Source organism: Triplophysa rosa, linkage group LG3 (genome assembly GCF_024868665.1).
Source record: "Triplophysa rosa linkage group LG3, Trosa_1v2, whole genome shotgun sequence".
Lineage (NCBI taxonomy): Eukaryota > Metazoa > Chordata > Actinopteri > Cypriniformes > Nemacheilidae > Triplophysa > Triplophysa rosa.
The window spans coordinates 10326424-10349125 of NC_079892.1; the positions used below are offsets into that span (position 1 = coordinate 10326424).

Here is a 22702-nt window from a genome sequence, read left to right on the forward strand (position 1 = left end):
GTTCACGTTTCCGGGTTTCACAGCAGCGGAAGTCGTAATAGTTGGGTAAACGTCTATAGCGGTGAATGGGAGACTACCACAAATATATTTTTTGCATTCTCATTTGCTCAAATAGCAAAAGAAAAACTCAAGGATTGTGTTTTCACTACTTTCAACAAATTTTTTTTTGATAACGGCAGTCAAAAGAGAGCCTCGCATTAGCGTTAACTATTTTTTGTAATTTGATGCAAAGGTAATATAATGCGAATTGAAGTATAGTGTTATAAATGTACATAATTTTTTTTAATGAAAATATAAAAACTACGAAAACATTTACGATGCTGATGACCGTTGAATGTGTCATCACAGGCTTGTGAAAAATGTCCATTGTTATATAGTCGACCAGTGCTATGATATACTTCATAATACGTGCTATTTTGTACCCTAAATTTACACACTAATAAACTACACTTAAAGCACACAATTAATAAACCATTAACAATACAATTTTGAAGATTGGCTACTTGGTACTTTGATTCAGACACCTTCTCAAACATTGCTTATGGATGTCTCTAGCATTACATGTGCATATATGGAATCTAAAGTAAGACTTTATTTGTTTAGCGTATTATATCTTTTTTAGCTCTTTGTCTGCTGTGGCTCGCTTGATGTTGTATCTTCTGTTGTCATTTGTGCAAGGTTTCCTGGATCAGCAGAGTCTTCACGTGCTCCAGCGAGGTCCCTTTCACTGCTGGATCCATGGGATCTTTTCAAGGTGTTCCCTAAAGACTTGCAAGGTTTTGTGCACCAGCTCTTGGATCTTCCAGGAAGAAACATTGCATCTTCAGGCTGAAGCAGATGACTACCAGTACCATTTTCATTCCTCTCCACCTGTTCTCCAGTATTCTTCTCTTGACTTCGCTCCTCTCCAAGACTTTCTTCAAGACCACTTTCTGGTTCCTTTTTCAGCTCCTGTTCTGTATATATCAGGCTTTGGTTCTCCTCGGTCCTCTCACTTTGTTCTTCATTCCCATTTTCCTGTTGTACCTGATCTCCATCTGGAGATCGATCTTCGCTAGTCATCTCTTCAGAGGGTTGCCGTTCATTTAATATGATCCCATCTTTCATTATCGACTGAGTATTTTTGTTACCCATGACTCCAGCTGAACTCTCCCCATCCTGCATACCCATCTCCTCTTTGCCGTATCTGGAGGTCAGTCTCAGGCTCTGATGCCTAGGCAGGTCTAAATGTTGCTCTACCCTGACGCTGTTGCTTAACGTGTCAATTTGATCCACCAAGGGCCTAACCATTGATACCTTTGGTGTCTGACTGGAAAGACTGGAGTGCACCTTGTAGTCACAGCCAGCACTCCAACGTCTGCTAGATGGAGACCCATCCACTCCTTCGCCCCATTGAACCTCATCTCTTCCACTTGCTTGATCGAGCAAAATCGTGCTCCGGCACCTCCGTACAGAGGACGGGGTTGTGCTCTGGGTTTCCGCTGGATAGTATTTGTATGCTTGCACCTTTTCTAGAGGGAAGGAGAAAGTCGACTCAAGTTTAGCTTTCTCCATCATCAAAGCTCCTTTCAGAGTGGTACAATTTGAAGAATCAGTCTGAATCTCAGGTACTAAAGGGTTTGTCAAGTCTGACTGTGTCCCTTCAACCTGATTGACATTTCCAGCCCCCTTCTCACAGGGGAATATACGGATGTCCACACATGAGCCAAGACGTCTTTTGATACCTGGAAGATCTACTTCCAGGTTCTGCCCGTATTCCTTTGTGTTCAGGTTTGTAGTGCTTATTGCTTTACTCAGATCTCCCTCTTTCTCTTCAAGTGGACGGTCATCAGCACCCATGTAGTATCGGTAGAGGCTGTACCCGTCAGTGCTGTTGATGCTACTATGACGTTGGAGAGAGGAGGGGTCACAAATGGAAGAGGCTGTTGAGCGTGTCCGGTTCAGTTCTGAGTGGTCGATTCCCACCAGTCTTTCCAGGGCATTTACCATTCGACCATTGATGTCTTCCAGTTGGGACAGACGAAGGTCCACTGTCTGCAGCGAGGCCTTCATTGTGTTCTCCCTTTCATTCACCTCCTCAAGTCGCATGGACATGTTCTCCACTCTGAGTAGGATAACAAAGAATATAGCTTGATGTTGCCAAAGAAAATAAGTTTGGACAAAATTGTTGGAAATACCTTTCATTTGTAACCCTGATTCGCTCATCATTGGAGGACAGCTGCTCATCTTCTTTTTCTCTGAAATACTCTTCCACACATTGCTCCTCAAACTCATACAGCATCTTCAGCTCCTCATTGGTAAGAATAAGCTCTTGAAAATCAAAGAGAATACAAGAAACATTTATTTTAGTAGGCTAACCCTCCAATTTTCACATTGTACCAAGTGCTGGTCTAGCTGGTGGATCTGTTGTTCCCCAGCAACAAATGCAAGTTAACCACTTGCATCTTGTCATCTTTCATCATAATTTTCTCTAAAAACTCAAATTCATGGTTCATGTAAAAATTCATTCAGGTTCATGTTCATGAACTCACTTAGCCCTTTATCCTTCTCGTCTAGTTCTCCTTCTTTCTTCTTGCCACAGCGGCAGCAGAGTCTTCGTAACAGGATGTACAGGTGGCTGAAGATGATGAGAGGTGGAGGCAGCACGGGTCTGTCATGGAAGGTCATGATCAGCTGATACCGCTGAAACTTCCACACCTGGTTGGAGATGGACTTAACCTCAAAGAAGGTGTTGCTTTACACAAGTAACAAATAAAAATTGGTTCTTATGTAAATCAACATTTGTGGATTGTTGGGATGCACAACTTCAGACATTTTGGCCAATAGAAATAGTAGATATTTATTTTTACGTTTCATGTATTTCAGCTGATGTTTGAGGATTTTTGCCATTTACACCGTGGTTTCAAGAACTTTAGGTGAAACCAGCCATCAAAGCATTTGAACATACCAATAACAATATTGATCACTGAAAGCTAATATTAGCCAATACCAATATATCGTGCATAGCTAGTAATATACCATCAAGCAAAGCACAGCAAAAAAAAGCTAAATTCATTGCTCAACCGTCTTCAAGGTCCAGTGTATGAAATTTAGCGGCATGTAGAGGTGAGGTTGCGAATTGAAACACCACTCCCCCTTCACTTTCAAAGCACTACGGTTTCTGACACTAAGATGTTGTCTTTGCTGAAGGCGATAACGTATTTACGAAACACGCTCTATAGAGCAGTTTGTCCGTTTAGGACTACTATAGAAACAACATGGTGAATTCCATGTAAGGGGACCCGCGGTGTATGTAGATAGAAATAGCTCATTCTTAGGTGATAAAAACATAACGCTTCATTATGTAAGGTCTTTATACACATCTGAAGACATGTTTATGTATATTATATGGCATTTCTGTCAATAGATCCTCCAAAAAAATGACACACTGGACCTTAAATTGCTTGAAAAATTATTATGAATTGTTTATCAAATATTAGTATTCTTACTTGAAAACAGCAATGAGCAAGTTGACAAGAAGGATGTTGGCCACTAACAGATAGCAGGCCATAATGGCAGGAGTGAGCCAGGCTCCAGGAATGCAGGGCGGAAGTTTTTTCCCATCTTCATCATACAAGTTTTCACCACAGGGGGCTGTATAAAAAATATCTTTCTTGTTGTAGTACCAGTCATACATTTTTAACACCAATACTATTGCGTATCATTTTCCTTACGGTTTATTTCCATTGCGTAAACTTTGGGAGATTCCAGAAAGGAAGAACAATAAAGAGGAAGAAGATTTTAGTGCAACAGGAAAGCAAGAGAATGTTTGTAAGTGTGAATCAAAACCAATATCTGAATCAAGACACAAACAGCAGATGTATGTATAAAAAATAATCCTACCAATACTACTGTCACTTATAAGTATACTATTCAAAATACCATAACAGCCACAGATTGTGAGATTATTTGTCTTGTCTTCAAGTTATGAAGACATCATTAAATAACAGCTCAACAACAACACAAGCATGATTAAGTGGAAACTGCAACCAGCAGGACCACAGGGGTAACCGACTTGACTTTGGGTATAGGTGGATTGTTTAAGGTTGATCTACGGAAACAAAATCTTACTATAAATTCTAGTCTTACGGTCTATCGAATCTGCAAACACCTCTCCATAGATCATCCAGTACGGCATGTAGAAGATGTTGCGGGCCAAGCGCCAGGTGGGCTCCTCATCCGGGTGGAGGATTGCCTGCCGTGCCACTCCAAAACTCATCAGTACCACCAGCATTATCACCACAAAGTAAAGCATGTCGATCATCTGCCAGACATAAAGCAGGTCAGTCGACAACAGAACAAAACCTTTTGATTTCTAAGTAATAATAAGCAAATCGTCTTTACCATTTTTCCTATCATCATGACGTAGGGTCCCAGGTACTTGTTGACCCCAAATATATCCAGAACCCGGATGTACCAGAAGATGATGTCCACGCAGTAAATCACACGGCCATAACCCATGTAAGGTTCCTTCTGGAGTCTAAGCAGTAGCCCGAGCAAGAAAGTGGAGATGGCTACCATGTCTGTGATGTTCCAGTACTCCTCACACCAAACATTTATCTTTTGTTTCAGCTTCCCTGGTTCGGACATCAAGATCTGCAAAAGGACATCCAGAACATACTCTATAAACTAGTTTTGTGCACCATTTTTTTCTCACAAACATAGTTCGAGTTGTGACTGCAACTTTACCTGTCTGACTTTCTCAAGGCCCAGGGTGATGATGTATGATATGACGATCCATTCTTGTATGCACGGCCAGCTCTCCATCTTCACCAGCACTACATAATTGTACAGCATGAGATAGCCAAGGTAGGAAATCTGTCCAATACAAAATATGGGCTAAGTGTATAGCTATACTATTTAGCAATAAATTCTACAATTAATATGGTTATAATGCAAATACATACAGTACTATACTCTAGGATTGCACGATTTATAAATATTTTGAGCACAATAAGGTAACTTTTTTCGGAGTGTGTATTCACTGAGCACAAATAGACCGCCTTCTTGGTAGAAACTATTTGCACTAGCTCCGCCTACCAGTATCTGATTGAAATAGAGAAAGTATAAGAACGACGCCATTTCTTACAGTGAATTTAGTGGCATAAGGTGTAAAGTGTGTAAAATCCACTTTTTGCCGAAATCGCTCTTTTAACTTTTTTCCATCACTTCACATTGTTCTACCTCTGAAATAATTTTAGAGACATTATTTGAAGGTCGAAAAACTACAGTGTTGCTTTAAGTATCAAGTTGGTCCCAGATGTTTCTTCTAAAATTAAAACTGAGAGATGAGAGAGATACATGACTACTATGGAGGTGTAAAATGAATGTACTTTAGATTGTTGAGGTAAAATAATCTGGATTTGAGTAATTCTTGACTTCATATTGAAACTTTCAATAATATATGCAAATCTTAGATCATTTTGTGAATTTTTTTAGATTTCTTCTGAAGCTCTAGGGGGCGATTCACATTACGCATCTAAAACCGCGTGGAAAACGCGAGCCACGCCACTTTCTTTTTGTCACATGACCTGCGGTGCGCGCGCGGCACTCTGAAAAGTTGAAATATTTTCATCTCGATGGGGCGCCGACGCGCTTTGGAAAATGTGAGAAAAAGAGCCAGATGACAGAAGACATTTTCTGGCATCGCTCCCTATTTGCGCGCGCCTGCTTTAAAGAAGACATAAAGAAAAGCATTTTCTCTCCTTTTATCTCATTGATGTCTAGAAGAAATAATTGAGATCTCGTGTGATTTTACTTTCTCGTGGTGAAATATTGTCATTAAATCTTTTCTGATACAATGTTTAGTTGGTTTGGGCCAGTGTAAAAATGCAATGATTCAGTTGAACAGTAATAAAAATGTCCTCAAATGACAGAATAATGATAAAACATAATTGTGAATATACTTTGAGCAGAATATTCGTATTTTTCTAACTGATATCATGCAGCAATAATACTTAACAAATCTACTCACAGTATTGAACCAAAATTTGGTGAAAGGAGCGTTATAAAACTCATAGATTTTCCTGCCAATAGGAATCCTCCTCATTTTCTCATTGCCCTCTTCTTCGTCTCCTTTCTTTGAAACTGCATCTGCATTTGCATCCTGATGGAAAATGGGTTACAGTGTGTTAAATGCATTTCTTTAAAGGCTTAAATCACCCTGGATTTGTTTAAACTTGATTATACGTAAGTACTCGATGTGTTTGATATACAGCAGAAGAATGTATAGAATATAAACTGTATCATGTACTTCAAAGCCATATCTACAGCATTAATCATTTAATACGTGTAACCACACTAGATCTTTGTTGTTGTTTACTGATGCATTAAGTTGAAATTATGTCTCTTATATTATATATGAAAAGATTTCAGTTATGTCTGGTGCACTGATCTACAGGAGTGGGTTTATTTGTGATGCTGTTACCCGTCCAGACTTCTCGTCATCTTTGGACTTTCTGTCCTCATCTGCAGAGACTTGAAAAGACATGTCATCACCCAGACGGAAATCCAACAGCAGGATAAACGGAGGGAAGATGAGATTCAGTATCACCTGGACATAGGAAGACACATCACATTCAGGTATACAGTACATATATCATACTGATGAATCACAAGCGACAGAATTAAGATCTCGTTCTTGATCACTGAATCTACAATACTAATCGAAAAAGCTACTCTCAATGACAGTACTGTAATGAAGAAAAAATCAATAGTCACACATTTAGAATTTGAGAAATGACATTATGAATGCAGCGGACCTTCAGTCCCGGGTTTTTGCCCATCCTCAGGCTTCCCATCCACATGTCGGTGAGAAGCATTTGACTGCAGGTGTGGGCTATGAAGTCTCTGTGTTTGGCAGCCACTGCCAGCTTCAGACATGTGGAATTGCTCCAGTTTTTCAGTTCATATGTCAACAGCTTCATGGCCAGCTGCTCGTCGTGTTTGTAGGACTGATCCAGCAACTCATAGGCCAATGTTCCAAACTCCCTAAAGCAAATGAGTATGTGCTTGCAATGAACTTTTTTAATGTTATTGGTTAAACTGTTCTGATAAATGGGAAACAATATAAGAAGCAGTGAAGCCATTTAAAAGGGACTCACTTGGAGTTGTTATCCAGATCCTGGGAGATGTCGTCCACCATTTCGCTCTGAGAAGACTCATGAGCCATGGTTTTGTAAAGCTTACATGCTACCAGGGCTTTAGCCATTGCCTCTTCCCCCCTCTGCCATAAGAACAGCGCCATCTTCTGCCTCTTCATCAGCACTGCCCACATCATCAGCTCATGAAAAGGGTAATGGAAGCGGCTGACCTCAGGATCATCTACATCAATGTCCTCTTCTTCTTCTTTCTTCTTTTTCTGCTTCCTCTTGCCCTTTGACCTGGGCTCATCATCCTAATGAGGTGAGTTTGTGAGTGGGATATTTTTTAAGAGCTGTTATGTAGTTAATGTACAAAAGATGAAAGAGAATTTACCTCCATCCCAAGAAGCTTGAGGGCTTTTGGCTACCAAAAACAAAACACAGTGAAATATTTAGCAAAAAGCAATAAAAAGTTTGGATTTGACCAGTGTGTTCTTACTACCCTCTTTAGTCCGTAGAGATTGTTGTAGAGATTTCGAAAGCTTTTCCTAGTGTAGTTGGAACGATAAGCCCCGCCCATCAAGTACTCCATCACCAATCCAATGTCAATGAGTGTGGTTTGGTAATCTGGTGGGAAGTTCCCCTTAAAAATCACAAGGACAAATATGACCTAACATGAGAGGTTAGCAATGTTATGAATTTAAATGGCAGATTTTGTAAAAAAAACTGTAAAATATACATTTTATTTCAATATTTTCTATAAACCAAAATTCGCTCAGCTTTACCTTTTTAACATCTCTTAATACAATATGCAGAGTATTCGCAGGTCCAAGTTTCTGGTAAGAAAAATAACACAAGCCATTAGATTGTATAATATTAAGTAATTATAAAATATTATAAAGGCCTGACAGCAGGTGCTGTTGATTTTTTTAGGCGAGGATTAATGCATTGTTCTCATGCTCCTTTGTGATAATCTCTAAAATGATAATGGTCACAGTACTTACAGTGTTGTATAACTCCTCTAATCGAGGGATGGTTAGAAAATGGTGAATGTTTACGCCGTTTTCTATCAGGAGCTTGACAAAGTCCACTCTGTCTAGGACCAAAGCGTCCATCATGGCCTGCTCGAGAGAGTTCACCTAATGAGAATGACACGTGATAAATAACACTTTGAGAAACACTGTACTGTGTCCATTGTCTAGAAAAACAAGACGTGAATTTAAAGGATGGTGAATATTTATTCCAGTGGTGTTGCTTGTTATACCGGAAAAATGTTGTGATAGGTTATCACTCATTACATGACACCCTTATGATGTTATGAGTAAAATGAGTCACTTATGAAACACAAAATATTTTTTTCCATGCAAATGTCAACCAAGGTTTTCACAATACTAATAGCTCAGACGTCAACATTTGGTTTAAATACCCATGTGAAGTCTCTCTTAAAATGTTCAGAGCATTTAGTCAGGTAAGTGAATTGTCACATCCATTGCACAATTCTAAAATCCAACAGTCAATATTCTTCATAAATGTTCTTCAGGCACGTGAAAATAAAATAAAACAAATATTTCATGGTCTGAGAAGAGCCATCCCTTGTCCATTTGTTGGGTATTATTGCTTCCATTTTGCACATATTAATTCACAGAAATCCTATAAAGTACGTTGTCGCTCAAATACGTGCATCCTTTTTTTGTCACATCCATAACGCATGAGCCTTTAAAATAGAAAGCTCATGCAGAGACTGATTTTTTTTGGTCTGGATTCTATTTAGTCAAAAAGAAATATGCTTCAATATTATTGGTAATACATACTGTACATTCTCTAAGAATTTCAAGTTTTGACAAAAAATGTTACATCCATAACGCTGGAATTGCCCATATCATGAAAGTGAATGGTGACCGCATCTACTTTTCTATTTTATTGTACAGAAGAAAAGTGTTATTTTGTGTTCAGAACAAAACAGAAAGGCATACAGGTTTAGAAAAATTATGGGAAAACTGTAAACTCTTGAAACTATTTTTGGGGCGTACCATCCCTTTAAAGAGTGATGACTTGCTCTAGTGTGGAGCATTTGGCATATTTAGGGCCAGTTCAGTTTTTAACACTATCTTACCCAGTTGAGTAGTTCTAGTTTCCTGGGGTCTGTTTCCTCTGGTTGTTCTGCTTTGGCTTTTACTCCTTTGCCTTTTTTTCCTCTGGCCTTTCCTTTGTTTCGTTGAGTTACTCTTTTTGGCCTGTCTCGGCTTGCTGCTATGCTGCTAGCCATGGCACCGGCGAGCGCACTCGCAGGCTGCAAAAACAAATCTTTTCTTTGTTATAAAATGCCTGGCATCTCTGTGAATTTTTTTAGGTATAAAACGGCTCGATTTGTTTTTTGTGTTTTTAGGATGCTTTGAATTGGAAACAAGTTGTGCACTCACTGGTAGGTTGTGTCCGTAAACAAAGATCTGATTGCGTGCGATGTCCACTCTGTTCCAGGCCAAAGCCAAACTCAGCTGATCTGGAGCTGACGCGTTTGTTCCTGATGACACCAAAACAAACCTTACTTTAGATATTTTCCAACCCGTTTTTGGTATTACATGTGGTCTGCATGTTTAGGATACCTTTCAGTAATGCAGTGAGGATAGCCATCTCAATATCATCCTGTCCTTCAGCACCCATTCGGAAAACCGTTATCTACACAAGTTAGACACGGGAAACTTTGAGAAAGGTATGAAAATATTGACACATTTGTAGATTCATTTCAATATAAGGTTTGAATGTGAATCCATAAACTGAAACATGTGAAAATCAAATTTTCCTTTTTCACGGATGAGTGTGTATACAGGCACGTAAATTCAGCCCACATGCTTCAAGACCAAATTTCCAAAGTCTCTAGGCATAATTGCTTTATTTTATCAGTGTCAGCAGGAGTTAAATTCCTCAAGACTCTAATTCACACGCTGCATAAGCAGCTAATGTGCTCTCAAAGCAAATAATACTGCTCGTCTGATATGAGACGTCTGGTTTCAAATGCAATTACCTCTGAGCTGGAGTCACATGCGAGACAATGTTAAATGCAGTCACGCTGGCATGGATTAATGGAGCAGATCCAAGACGTTTGGAATTTAGTATGCATTGCTAATGAAAAACGTACGGTGGTCAGTTAGATTCATAACTTATGGTTACAATACACAACAATCGTGTTGTTCTTGAACTTTTAGTTTATAAATCACTTGTGGTCACACTTTATTTTAAGGTCCAATTCTGGCTATTAACAAACCATTAACTACGGTGGATATGGATGTATGCATGTATGAAGGTTGGGTTGACTTTATGTTTAGTTTATCTCAAGCAAAACATATCTGGACATTTTAGGAAGCTTGTACTCATACCCTCACCTGCTAAGATTGTGTAACAGTGGATGATGCCATTTAAAGTTAAACAAAATTAAATGTATATGTAATCTGGCTGATTGTGACAGAATTTCAAGTTGTTTTTAGAAATATATCACATATTTTTTGCGTGTATATCGATGTTTTCATCAGACACGCGCCTGGCCCGAAGTTAACTTCTGGTCTGTGTTTGGTTATAACAATACATTTTATATTTAATTTATGTTAATATTTATTTATATTAATATTATACTGTTAAAGGTTTTTTGTGGAGGTCAACCAGAAGTCAAGTTTGGGCCACATAACGTTTGTTTATGATGTTGTTGCTGAAACAGTCTATATGAAAACTGCAAAATAATGTGCTACATTATTTTGAAATGTAGCACATGTCGCATATATTTACAAGTATGTGACATGTTAAAATTTGTGAAATCCATGCATGAACATATATATATATATAAAGTGTTTAACAAATTATGATAGGCCACCTATCATAATAAAGATAAAACACAAATATTTTATATTTTAAACTAAACATTTTATATTAATCGATTAAATAACAATAATCTATCAAATTACAAACTGAAACAACTAAACAGTCTTTATTACCCAAATTTGAGTCGGCACATTGAACTTATCACAGAAATCAGAAATGAATTAAGCATAATGTTCAACCATTAAAACCTATTTTCTATGAATGACTGCAAGTAAATACGTGTAAATGGGCATCTGAATAAAAAATAAAGTTTTCTTATAAAACAGCATATTTAAAAACTCTTGGATAACAACAATACATATATTTTATTATTAGAAATACTATTGGCACAAACCTTACACTGGGTGGTGGTCTGCTAAATCTGTTAAGCACTGCATGTGTTTTACATGTATTTCCATGTATCAGGTTTTCTGTCCAGTCCATCAAAACCAAAGGCTTTTTTAACGAATGTACATGTTTTACTTGACCTAACATACATCAACCTCTCTTTTTTAGGCCATAATGCCAGACAAAACGATATGATGATAATATTCAGTTTGGATTAGAGAATAATAACCTCCCCCATCTACTCATAGGGTAAATGAACATGGCTGGTCGGCACGAACAGGTGGTATGACACAGATCCCGGTCCAGATGTGTGGAGATTATCTCCTATCCTGAAGTAGTATTACTAAATACTTAACACATCACTCACCCTCAGTTAAAGCCGTGCCAACACACACACACACATATATTGCCATAAACCTAAGATCCCAGCGTTCACTATTAGATACCAGCGTTCAGTATTATAATGTATCCTTTGATGGTTTAGGGATAGATGGTTTGTTAAAGTGAGAAGTGCTCTAGATTAGTGGTTCCCCTGACCATGAAGTGCATAGGCCCCAAAACATGCAAAATATTTAAATAGCAATTTTTCCTCCAGTAAAGACCCTATTGGAACAGACCTGTGACCCATTTTTGGGTTGTGAACTCAGCTGAGAACCACTGCTCTAGAAGGCACGGTGAAAGGATATTTGATGATAACATGAAATACAGCCCAGAAAGCACCCTATAGATGAATGCATGAGAAGGACAAATAAATGAAGATGCATGACAAAATGGATAGGTAAAGTTTATTGATGGTGATATTTTGACAGTCATACAACTATTGCACTCGATATAAAACTGTTAATGACAAATTGTGTTTTTTTTTTTTTTTGGAAACATTATTAAATATGGTTCTTCTTGTATTCACTTATTCAAAGCTCCAAATCATAAGAATCCTACAGTGAGTTAAAGTGTTGTTAAAGGGACAGTTCACCTAAAAATTATCATCATTTATTCACGTTTATGTTGTTCAAAACCTGTATATGACTCTTTTGTCTGTGAAACACAAATATATATATATATATTTTGAGAAACGTCTCAGTGTTCTTGTGTCCATACAATAGAAATCAATGGGGGTCAATGTTGTTTGGTTACCAACACTCTTCAAAATATCTTCTTTTGTGTTCTGCAGAAGAAAGTATGTCATACAGGTTTGCAATGACATGAGGATGAGCAAATTATGTAAGATTCTCTTTAATGGATGTTAATCTTCATTTTCCCTTTATGTTTACGCAGTCGGCAGATGTTGTATCCAAAGTGACTTATAATCCAGTCAAGCTACACAATTTATCAGTATGCGCTTTCCATGGGGTTTGAACTCATGACCCTGGCTTTCCAGCTCTTTCTAACGCAAAAGCGCTATATTGCGTGATCTTGTTTTACCAGACAGACTTACCAGCTCCCTTTTCTTCATGCATTCCAGGACCATGAGCAGAATCTGTGCAGTCTGGGACTTGTTGTAGTTAAAGGTCTTCTGGATGGTAACCAGCAGTTGTTCTTTTGCATTATCATTAACCAGTCTGAAATTCAATTCAATTGCAAAAATTAAACCTTTCCAACGATCTGTGGTTTGCTACCTTTTATTGCCTACAGATTCTTACCCTTCAGCTTCTGAGTATTTATGTGCAAAGGAAATGATGTCAGAGGCTCGGCCGCTGCCGTCGCACACTACCACAGGCACGGGCGGTTCCTCGCGCAGACTCTCCAGCACGATGGAGATGACGTTTGGACCCCCCTCCACAATCAGACAAACCAACGGGACGCCCTGACCTAACCCTAAAACGGAGACAAAACAAAAAAAATAATTTACCTAAATGTTTTAAAATTCTCAGTACAGGGATTTCACATATCATTGCACATTAGACTGAATGTTTGATCATTCGTTTTAATCTTATTTTCAATTACAATAAATGCACGCGTATTAATAAAAGCAGAAAACACTTTTATGATTAATAAAAGAGATGTATTTAAAAGTCAGAGAAATTGAGCCGTACAATTATTTTAATGTGCTGGTTCCGGATCGGCCGATGTGAGTGGTGACAGCTGAGCCTCCCTTTGCTGTCCCTGCCTTACCAGTAGCTCCAGGCATAGGATGACAAAGGGAAACCCACAGGTCACAGACGCCTTTCAACCCCATCAATGATCATCAGAATGTATCTTGTGCCATTCGGATTCTTAGCGCTCTTTCCCATGTGCTTAGAGGTGCCCAAAACCCAAAACAGATACGACAAGGTTTCGGGCACTTACGAGTGTTAATCTTCTGCAGGGAGATGTGTTTCTCCAACTGCCTGCGAAGTTTGACCTCCGGCCCGTATTTCCCACACGTGCCGTTGTCGGAGAGTATAAAGTGGGAGTGGCTGTTGTTGAGAACGGCGAGTTTGCTTAGAGGGTTCGAAATCGCCTGGTACGGTTTGGTCACCTGAATGGGATCAAGACGTTGGAGGAGAACGAGTACTGTTATAATTCCATGCTTGTTATTGTTCCGTAACATTAGATTTAATGCATAATGCTTACGTCTTTTCCAATTAGATCCTCTTTGCTTTCCAGGATCCCCCATGGAGCGATGCCTATAGCACACACCTTCCCTCTGGATTTGGAAGAGTGGTCCTTCAAAGCGTCTCCGACGTGACGGATCACTCCTGCATTATGAATGAGATCGACATTTTAAGAAAACTTTGATCATATCTCCAAAGAAAAGCAGATCAGATTGGCATCTCTTGAGGATGGTGCATCCTAAAGATTCTGTCGAATTGGTCATTAATGGTGTGCATTAATGATTGTTGTATACCTACCAGTGTTTACTCCACCAGTGAAGATCCACGCTCCGGTGGTCACAGCAGCTTTGATCAGACCTTTTCCAAAGACCTGCTTGAGTTTGGGCTGGAGGTCAAAGTTCTGGAGGCCTCCGTGGACTGATATAAGAAGAGTGGGCAGCTCCAGCTGCCATTCCTTCACCATTAGATGCAGCATGTTGTCCGGCTTGGTATCATATGATACCCTTATATACTGTAAGTATAGAGAGATTCAACAACTGTTTAATTGAAGTAAACATGCGTATATCCTCAATATGATAATAATGACATGAGGGTGAATAAACAGAAATAAATACCATGGCCTTGTTCACAAATCCTCCTCCCTGAAATTCGATGGTGCCGTATGTGTCGGTAGGGGTGGTCTGAGTGTGTCTGACCGCCTGCCATTTCTCTTGAGGCGGGTCCACCTGCACAAGCTGGCTGTCTTCTGAAGGCCTGTTGGTCACAGAACCCGCCGGAATGGCGGTGTGCTGATTTACAAGGTAACCGCAGGAGCACCTGATAAAACACAAGGCAATAATGGCACACATTACGTTTCAATAGTGTTGATAGAGGCTTGTTATCGCACGTAACAAAATGCCGCTCGAGTAACTCAGTTAGCTGGAATTTAAATACGGAAACCATTTCTTGGATGTGTTTTTGTCTATTAGGGCTGTGTCTAAAGAGCGGTCAATGTTCAACTGACACATGCATCAGTGCACATCCTGGCCTCCCTCCACCTACAGGAAGTGTGGTGGATAAGACCGTAGCTCTACAAGCATGCACAGTGATCTGGAAAAAGGGCTTATGATGTCAGACGTCGCCCCTCATTACATAAGACTCCGAAAAGCCTCAAAACAGAATGAGTCATAGAGGTAATTTGCCTCACACAATAGCATCATTATTTGCGGTTCTATTGAAATGGTTTCAAATAGAAAAACTCACCGGGTTGGGTCCTTGGCTGGAAATATATGGATGCATTCTCTTTTGTGGAAGGTTCTCTCAATCCACGCTTTCTGGCACTGAGAAACAGAAAGAAAAAAGTGGTGAATAAGACTGAAGAAACACTTATTAACAAAAGGCTTTACATTTATCATAGATCCAAAGCTTAAGTTTAGAAACCATTGTACATGCACAACTTTATGTGAAACATTTGACAATATTTTTGTAACGTCAGTTACAGAGAACTTGAATGATTGCACAAATCCTCTTCGAGATTATAATCCGTACTAATGTAGAAGATGTGCAAACTGTATATATACCGGCACACAGAGAAAATATGTAAATACCAATGGAGAGAAAAGCATTTGATCACCATTAGGAGGGAATTTGACACAGCAATAAAGTGTACTTCTAGGAATATTCTAGTACACAGATCATCTGTACTGCTGGTCTTTTACACTTTCTGCTGCAAAACCCATTAACTGGTCGTTAACTGGTGTAGATAGAATCCATAAGATCAATCATGCCATCTATTTCTGGTCGCATTTCAGCACTGGACAAAAATATCCTTTGGTTCAAAGCAATGTCTGTCTGGGCTTTTGTTATGGGTATATATCAAATCAGATCAAATAATCTAAATAAATCAATAAATGAATATACATATACAGTATATTGGGTAAAAAAAAAAAAATATATATATATACAGTATATATATATATATCGTTTGTTTTTCTGTTTTCAACATTTTGTTTCAGTCAACATTTTGAATCAATACATCTTTGTGAAAGCAGAAGATTTTCAAAATATTCGATTGAAAATAATTTGTATAGAAGTTATATACAAATATAAGTTACAAATATACAAATATAAGTTAATTAAAAAACATCACGTTTTCGTCTTAAACTGCTAATGCGTTGCAAGATAAACTTTAAGAAAATGTTGGAGGGTTATTTCTTAGATTTCAACGGTTTCTCTCAGTCTTTCTAACAGCGTTTCGTAGGTTCCTAATGTGTTGTCTACTAAATAGTATGCATCATTGGAAGTAAGGACAGCATCATATTATTTATGCAGAGCATAAAACATGAAATTAATATGAGTTACCAACAGTTCTTACAGTCCTCATTCCTATCCCATCATTCCTTAACATCAGCAGCATACATGAACCCTCAGATCCTGGTTATCTAGCAGGAGTCCTACCTGTAGAGCTGCTAGAAGGAACCCAAAGTGAACCTCTCAGTCTCAGCGTCCCTCCCGGAGCTCAGCAGCTGGCGAGGGGTGTTCGCTCCCAGTGCTCCAGCACCCAACGAATCCCACCAGACATGAAACTTCATGACTTTATGAGGGGCTGTTCATATGATGAGCATGTGAGCAGGCTCTTTGTTCAAGAGAAGTCCCATGACTCCAGTTGAAGGTAATCCTTCTGGGAGTCCCATGACCCCTCTTTCCTTGCCCACAGGGTATTTTTTATCCTTCGCTGGAGCACGGCACAACAAATCTACTTTGATAACTTCGCAACCCCTCTGAAACCTCTTTTTCTGCTTTGAACACATTTGCGTTCAGGCAGAGAGTCATGTTTTTGTCATGAATAGGGAATCTAGAGCAGGGCCGGCAGAAAAGCATGGGCACCCTCCTCTGACCTCTTTGATTTCAAGCCTAATTTGCATAATTGAGAGAATTGGGCACAGGCATTCTTTTGAAAAGAGGCCTAGTTAAGACATCACTGGACTCCAGTTGGGGTATAAGGTCATCCAACAGAAACGGTTGGTAATCTCTATTTTACCAATCATATTGTGTGGACAAGAATGATTCGGATGGTCTAAGCATTGATGATGCTGTTATTTAAAAAAAATTAAGTTCTTTATATAAGAACTAGGAAGAGTTTTAGAAAATCCCTTAAAACATAAACTTCAAGTATTTTTTACATGCGATCACACTGATTTCACATGTTTTACATGTGACCAAATGTGTTTTTGCACATGTGAAATTCATAGCTTTTCTGTAAAAGATATTTCGTTAGTGGATTTAAAGGGACAGTTCACCCAAAAATGAAAAGTCTGCCATCATTTACGTATCCACCTATCATTTCAAACCCGTATGACAAATAGAAAATAGAAGATATTTTGAGGAATGTTGGTAACAAAACAGCATTGACCCCCTTTGACTTTCATTGTGCGGACACAAAACCACTGAGACTCAAAATATCTTATTTTGGGTTTTAAAAGACATGAGGGTGAATAAATCCATTTATAAGACATTTCATAACCCCAGTGATATTATGTATTATGCTAAATATGACAAATATTAAATAAATATGCTAGTAAGTCAGTCAGTTGCGAAAGCATGATTTGGTTACAAAAAACAGAAGTTGGATAACATGGTTAACAATTTCTCAAACGGCTGGATTAATGCTGGTCTAGTTGAAAAAAAAATAGCGTAGTCTTATTTAGTTAAGGTAGTTAAAAAGGCTGGTGAAGGACACCAAAACAACAAATGCAACAACAACATATAAAAATGTCCATCTTAGAAAACACGTAAGTAATGAGATCATTGGTTTAAAGTGTTTTTCAATAAGATCTCATCCTGTGCTGCTGTTAAAACACGTGCACTTCTGGTAATTAAAGCTCTCGAAAACAAAGGGCTCCTGCCACCGCCGAGGTTCAGCCAGTGTGACGTGCTTATTTCGACTTATTTAAACTCATTATCCACAGCAATTAAACGCAAATCCGCGGTGCATTCTTCTGCCTTGTTGAAGTTTCCTCAGAACATGTACAAAAGGAGGAAAATCTGATTTTCTTGCTCAAATAGTAAACAATCAACACCATTGAGTATTTCCACAGAGCCAGACTTCAGACTTCATCCTGCTAAGCATTGTTGCTCAACTAAAGACATTTGTGTTCATAAATAGGATTGCAGCAGAGATTTGTGAGAGCCGAAACGGGGCCATCAGATTAAACGTTTTTGCAAAACGTTCCCACAGTTTTGGTGCGTGTCTACATTTTTCCCATAGTGAACGTAAAACACTGTCAATAAATGCATGATTATTATGTTGTAGATGTTAATATCCTACCCAAAACTCAACATTGCGAGTCACATGTTAGGTCTGGTGACCCATTCCATAAAGCTAATGAGAAGTGTGGGTTTTGCCTCACAACCTTAAAATGGTGTCCAACCTCTTGACAAATCCACAAATCCAAAATCCCTTTATGTAAATATAAAAATGGGCCTTGCACACCTAAAACGTAAAAGGTTTTACTACAATGTGTACATTATTGTAAGAGGTAACATAACTACACGATAACTTAACTAAAACAAAACTTAAACAACATTTTCAAACTTTCATATTTTACATGTATTAACACATTTTTAAGAATAAAGAGCGAATAGGCAAACAGCAACATTAAATAAGATTAATGGATGCTGTAAAACATTTAAGGTTTTATATATAGGACAATAGATGTTCGGACCACTTGATAAGTTGACTTTAATATGCTGAACGTTTTTTAAAATGGCTTTTTTCCTCTCTCGGTTCGTCTCTGAAAAGGTTCATTGTCTCTGTGGGCTTGGAAATCCTGTTAGCCATTATCACATGAGACCAACAGGTCACTGATTAGCCCTGAGACGTCTCAGTCATAAGACACATTTTTTTAGACAAGAATAATTGTGAGACTGTTTTTGTCTGTGCTGTGTCTGATCGAAGGAAATGGCACAGACAGAAACGGTTACTGTAAACTTTAGATATAAAACGTGAAGTGTTTAAGCAGAAGACATTCCCAAATACTTTCAACCGTCAAAACTCAATGTTTGTCTGTCTGTTTGCATTCATGTCATCTAACAATTGTTTTACAAATAAGATACTGCAAGATAAAGGATTTCTTTCCTTACTTGGATAGTTATTTGTTACTTTTCACACGAAAGCAGAAATTATAAGTAAATTGAAGTGCCTAATCTTGCCCAGCTGCTGGTGCTCATGGGCATTATGGGGGATTAGATGGTGGTGTTGCTCCAGTCTGATGTGACTAGAGAAAGTTGTTTGCTTTTACACGTTGTTTTTTTTCCTATAGGGATGGTAAGGTATAGAATTTAGATTAGTAAGTGATTTAAATAGTTTTAAAGTAACTTAACTAAATTATATTATCTATAATTATTATATTATATTATATTGTATTGTACTGTATTGTACTGTATTGTACTGTATTGTATTGTATTGTATTATACTGTATTGTACTGTACTGTACTGTACTGTACTGTACTGTATTGTATTGTATTATAGCTTGTTATTGTCATGGTCCCATCTGTTCCTTTACCTGTTTCTCTCGTGTTTCCCCCCGGACTTCACTTCCCAGTGTTCTCCATGCTCCCTCACCTGTCACTCATTTTTTATCACCCATACCTGCCAGCGATCTCCAGAACTGTGTTCTCCCAATGTTGTCCTGTCTCGTCGCTGTTTACATTGCTCATTGATATTCTCGTGTGTGTATTGTGTTCCTTAATAAATCTCTGTGTTAGTAATTCTCTACACGTCTCTGGTCTGTGCATTACGTGACTATTTATTACATTATATTATATTACATTACATGATTCTACAAACAATTAGAAAGAATTTGATTTAGTTGCCGTCGAACTGAAAGCTTGTATGATACAAGTTGTATCTCCAAAACTGGCACTTTACAGGATTTTTTTATAGGAAATTAAAACAAATCAGTAATAAAACAGTGTTGTCAAAGTTGACAAGCTCTTTTTAATGCGTTTTATTGGTTAAATATTTGCAAAACCCACAGACAAACATAAAGGGTGACCAATATGTAATGTAATAATTTGTTTGTGTAATTAAAAAATGATATCATATCATATCAAATGATAAACATCAGAAGCCCAAATGAATCAAATGGAAAAAGTAAACGTATAGAATCATAAATCCATGCCGATTGGTCTGTTCTTTTTCACTCTTCAAGCTGATTGGTCTAATGGGTTGAAGACTCGATCCTCAAACTGAATTATAAACTTGTGAATACAGGCAGCAACAAACATCTCATACCCCTGAGAATTTATAACACCACACTTCCTTTACCTGTTGATCACTGATGCCATGCCAGATCCATTCACTCCTAAACACTCCTAAAGCACAGTGTTTGCTCTTACCTTCTGCGACCCAGATGCTGAACGTTTGATGGAGGCCCGTTTGATGGAGCCGCTAGTACTCCTGCTTCCTCGTTCCATGTGTCCGGTCCACTTTCCCCTTACAGACTCATCACTGTCTCTAGCCTCCTAACACTGCTTTCCCCATCTCAAATCACTGACGGTCTAATAAAATGATCGCTTCGTGCAGGTTCATCTCCTGTCTGTCTCTGAATGTACCCACCCTCAACTGATAAAGATGCATACGGGGGATAAAACATCTCTCGATGACACGCCTGACACATAGACCTGTTTTCCTCCTCATGAACAGCTTATAATCAGGATTAATGCTGTCGGCTCTTGGTAGCTCGCGACTTTATTGGTGCATTTAGTAAATGGTTATTGAAGGTAAATCTACTTTGGGACACTGTGGCATGAAAACGCTTTAAGAGCATGCAAACTTTGAGGAGGGGGGTTTTCACTGCATGTTGAAAACTGAGAAGGGGACAGATTTAGCTGGAGACGTGTGTCATGATAGATGTGGGTTAGGTTGAATGTGATGTGTAATAGGACAGTTGTGTATCACAAGAAATTGTGATTTTCGCCAAAAGGGATGTCCAACTTTGGACAATTGACATCATTGCTTTTTATTTAAATATTAAAGATGCATTAAATGTCGTATGCATGTTGTATTGGTGAGTTTGGAGCTCAGCTCGGCAAAAGATACAGACAATACGCGAGCAAAGTATATAAAGACAGCAGTCTACAAAATATTACCAAGAGAGAATCAACAAATATTAATAACAGATTAAAAAACTGGTTTCAAAGCATGTTTTGTATCGTTATTAAACCCATAATCACTGCTGTAGTCATTTTGTACAACAAATATCACCCACACACATTTTTGGCCATTATTGTATCTTCCAAAAAAATAAAATGTTATGAAAAATAAATGTTGGCATTATTACGTAAACGTATGTCAAACGGATGTATCATTTATCGTGTAATTTTTTGCCACCTAACCAATAAAAATATGTTCAGTTCATTATAATTGCTCGGCTAAACCCTCGTAAAGGGACAGTTCACCCAAAAATGAAAATTCTGTTTTCATTTACTCACCCTTGAGTTGTTCCAAATCTGCATAAATTTCTTTGTTCTGGACATAAAGAAAGCTTGTAACCAAACAGTTCTTGGCCACCATTGACTACCATAGTGAGAAAAATTACTTTATATTTTTCTTTGTTCTGTTGAACGCAAAAGACATTTTGAAGAATGTAGGAAAGCAAACAGTTCTGAGGCACTTTTGACTACCATTTTTCCTACTATGGTAGTCAATGTGGCCAAGAACTTTTTGGGTGAACTGTCCCTTAAATGAAGCAACTAAAAAAGAGAAAAAAAGCAAGCACAAGTGTAATGTCAAGGCATATTGAAAAAATGTTTTGGCTTTACCTCACTTCAAATAAAAATACTTTTGTGTGGTTTTGACTATTTTTCAGCATATCTTATTTAGCATGATTAAGACTAGCCTTTTCAGAAAGTAGAGAATTATTCGGTTTAAGTCTCTAATGAATGCTTCGGCTCTCTCTGTTCCTGCTAGTTCAGTGTGACTGTGAAAAGGGACTTCTTATCATCATGTTCGAAAACATCTTCTGTTAGGACACACACTAGCCTTGAGGGGTTTGTGTATGTGGGATTGTATGCTTTCAGCAATGTGAGAACGAGTGTAAAACCACAAGACGGACATTTCGACAGGAGACCTAGTGGCCTTTTGACATGTTTTAATTAGTATTACAGTATGCCTGTTATCTTTCATAATCTATAGGACTATATGTCCTATCTCATGACTCCAGAAGTGTTTGAGAGATTTGTGTTCTTGTGTAAGCGATTGTATATTGATATGTGAGTTTGATTCACCTAAGTAATGATGTAGCTAGTTGACTCTGTTAGTTTAAATACTACATTTTGGATGTAAGGCAGGTCGGCCTGTGGAACTCCTTGAGAGTGCTGAAGTTTACGTCTGCGGGCAAAAAATGTTTCTTCAGTAAATTCTCTTAGATTGATTGCATTCCTGACTCTCTGTCTTCATTCATCATAACTGGTCTACGGGTCTTTTACTGTAAATCCCTTACAGTCTATAGATACTGTACATTTTTAAGCAAAGCCACAAAAAACGTTATAACAATTTATGTAGTTGTAATACGTGATGCAGTTTGAAAGGTATAATACTGCCCTCTTAAGACTACTGTTGCTATTGCAGTTATATTATCATAGTGGCATTTTATCATTTAGATTTACATCTATGCATTTGGCAGACGCTTTTATCCAAAGCGACTTACATTGCATTATACTATACATTTGTTTCTAAGTATGTGATCAGCACATGAACGTGTAGTTTATCTCTATTGTACATAAACAGTAACATGATGACTTTACTGTGTGACTACATTCTAGTTAATATAAGTCTTGTTAATGTTGTTTGACTGTTCCTGCAGTTTT

General features: G+C 38.2%; 1 protein-coding gene and 1 long non-coding RNA gene across 6 annotated transcripts; one reads left to right on the forward strand and one right to left on the reverse strand.

The window, feature by feature from the left end:
- Positions 1-613: 613 nt before the first annotated feature.
- LOC130551624 (transient receptor potential cation channel subfamily M member 1) lies at positions 614-20809 on the reverse strand. 5 transcript variants are annotated; one of them, XM_057329368.1, is made up of 25 exons: positions 14467-14576; positions 14150-14363; positions 13872-13996; positions 13605-13776; positions 12959-13133; positions 12754-12877; positions 9725-9797; positions 9542-9642; positions 9235-9411; positions 8126-8260; positions 7907-7957; positions 7624-7791; positions 7516-7545; positions 7143-7435; positions 6801-7029; positions 6467-6592; positions 6014-6145; positions 4729-4857; positions 4384-4635; positions 4129-4303; positions 3714-3734; positions 3489-3633; positions 2532-2734; positions 2178-2310; positions 614-2104 (listed from the first exon to the last, which is right to left on the reverse strand). In XM_057329368.1, exons 1-25 carry the CDS (start codon positions 14467-14469, stop codon positions 619-621), a joined length of 4872 nt encoding a protein of 1623 aa, XP_057185351.1. In that variant the 5' UTR covers positions 14470-14576; the 3' UTR covers positions 614-618. The 5 variants fall into 5 exon arrangements, with proteins under 5 accessions (XP_057185351.1, XP_057185353.1, XP_057185352.1 ...); XM_057329370.1 differs by having other exon boundaries at positions 2532-2650; positions 4111-4303; XM_057329369.1 differs by lacking the exon at positions 3714-3734 and having other exon boundaries at positions 4111-4303.
- LOC130551626 (uncharacterized) lies at positions 4207-4715 on the forward strand. The gene is made up of 3 exons (XR_008962638.1): positions 4207-4321; positions 4409-4500; positions 4612-4715. It is a non-coding gene; the product is annotated as an uncharacterized LOC130551626 (long non-coding RNA).
- Positions 20810-22702: the final 1893 nt, after the last annotated feature.

Coding starts and splice junctions, on each gene's coding strand:
- LOC130551624 (XM_057329368.1), bottom strand. Junction 13,134..13,604: donor CCTGCAGAAGATTAACACTC/GTAAGTGCCCGA, acceptor TCTCCGTTTTAG/GGTTAGGTCAGGGCGTCCCG. Junction 3,634..3,713: donor TTACGCAATGGAAATAAACC/GTAAGGAAAATG, acceptor TTTTTTATACAG/CCCCCTGTGGTGAAAACTTG.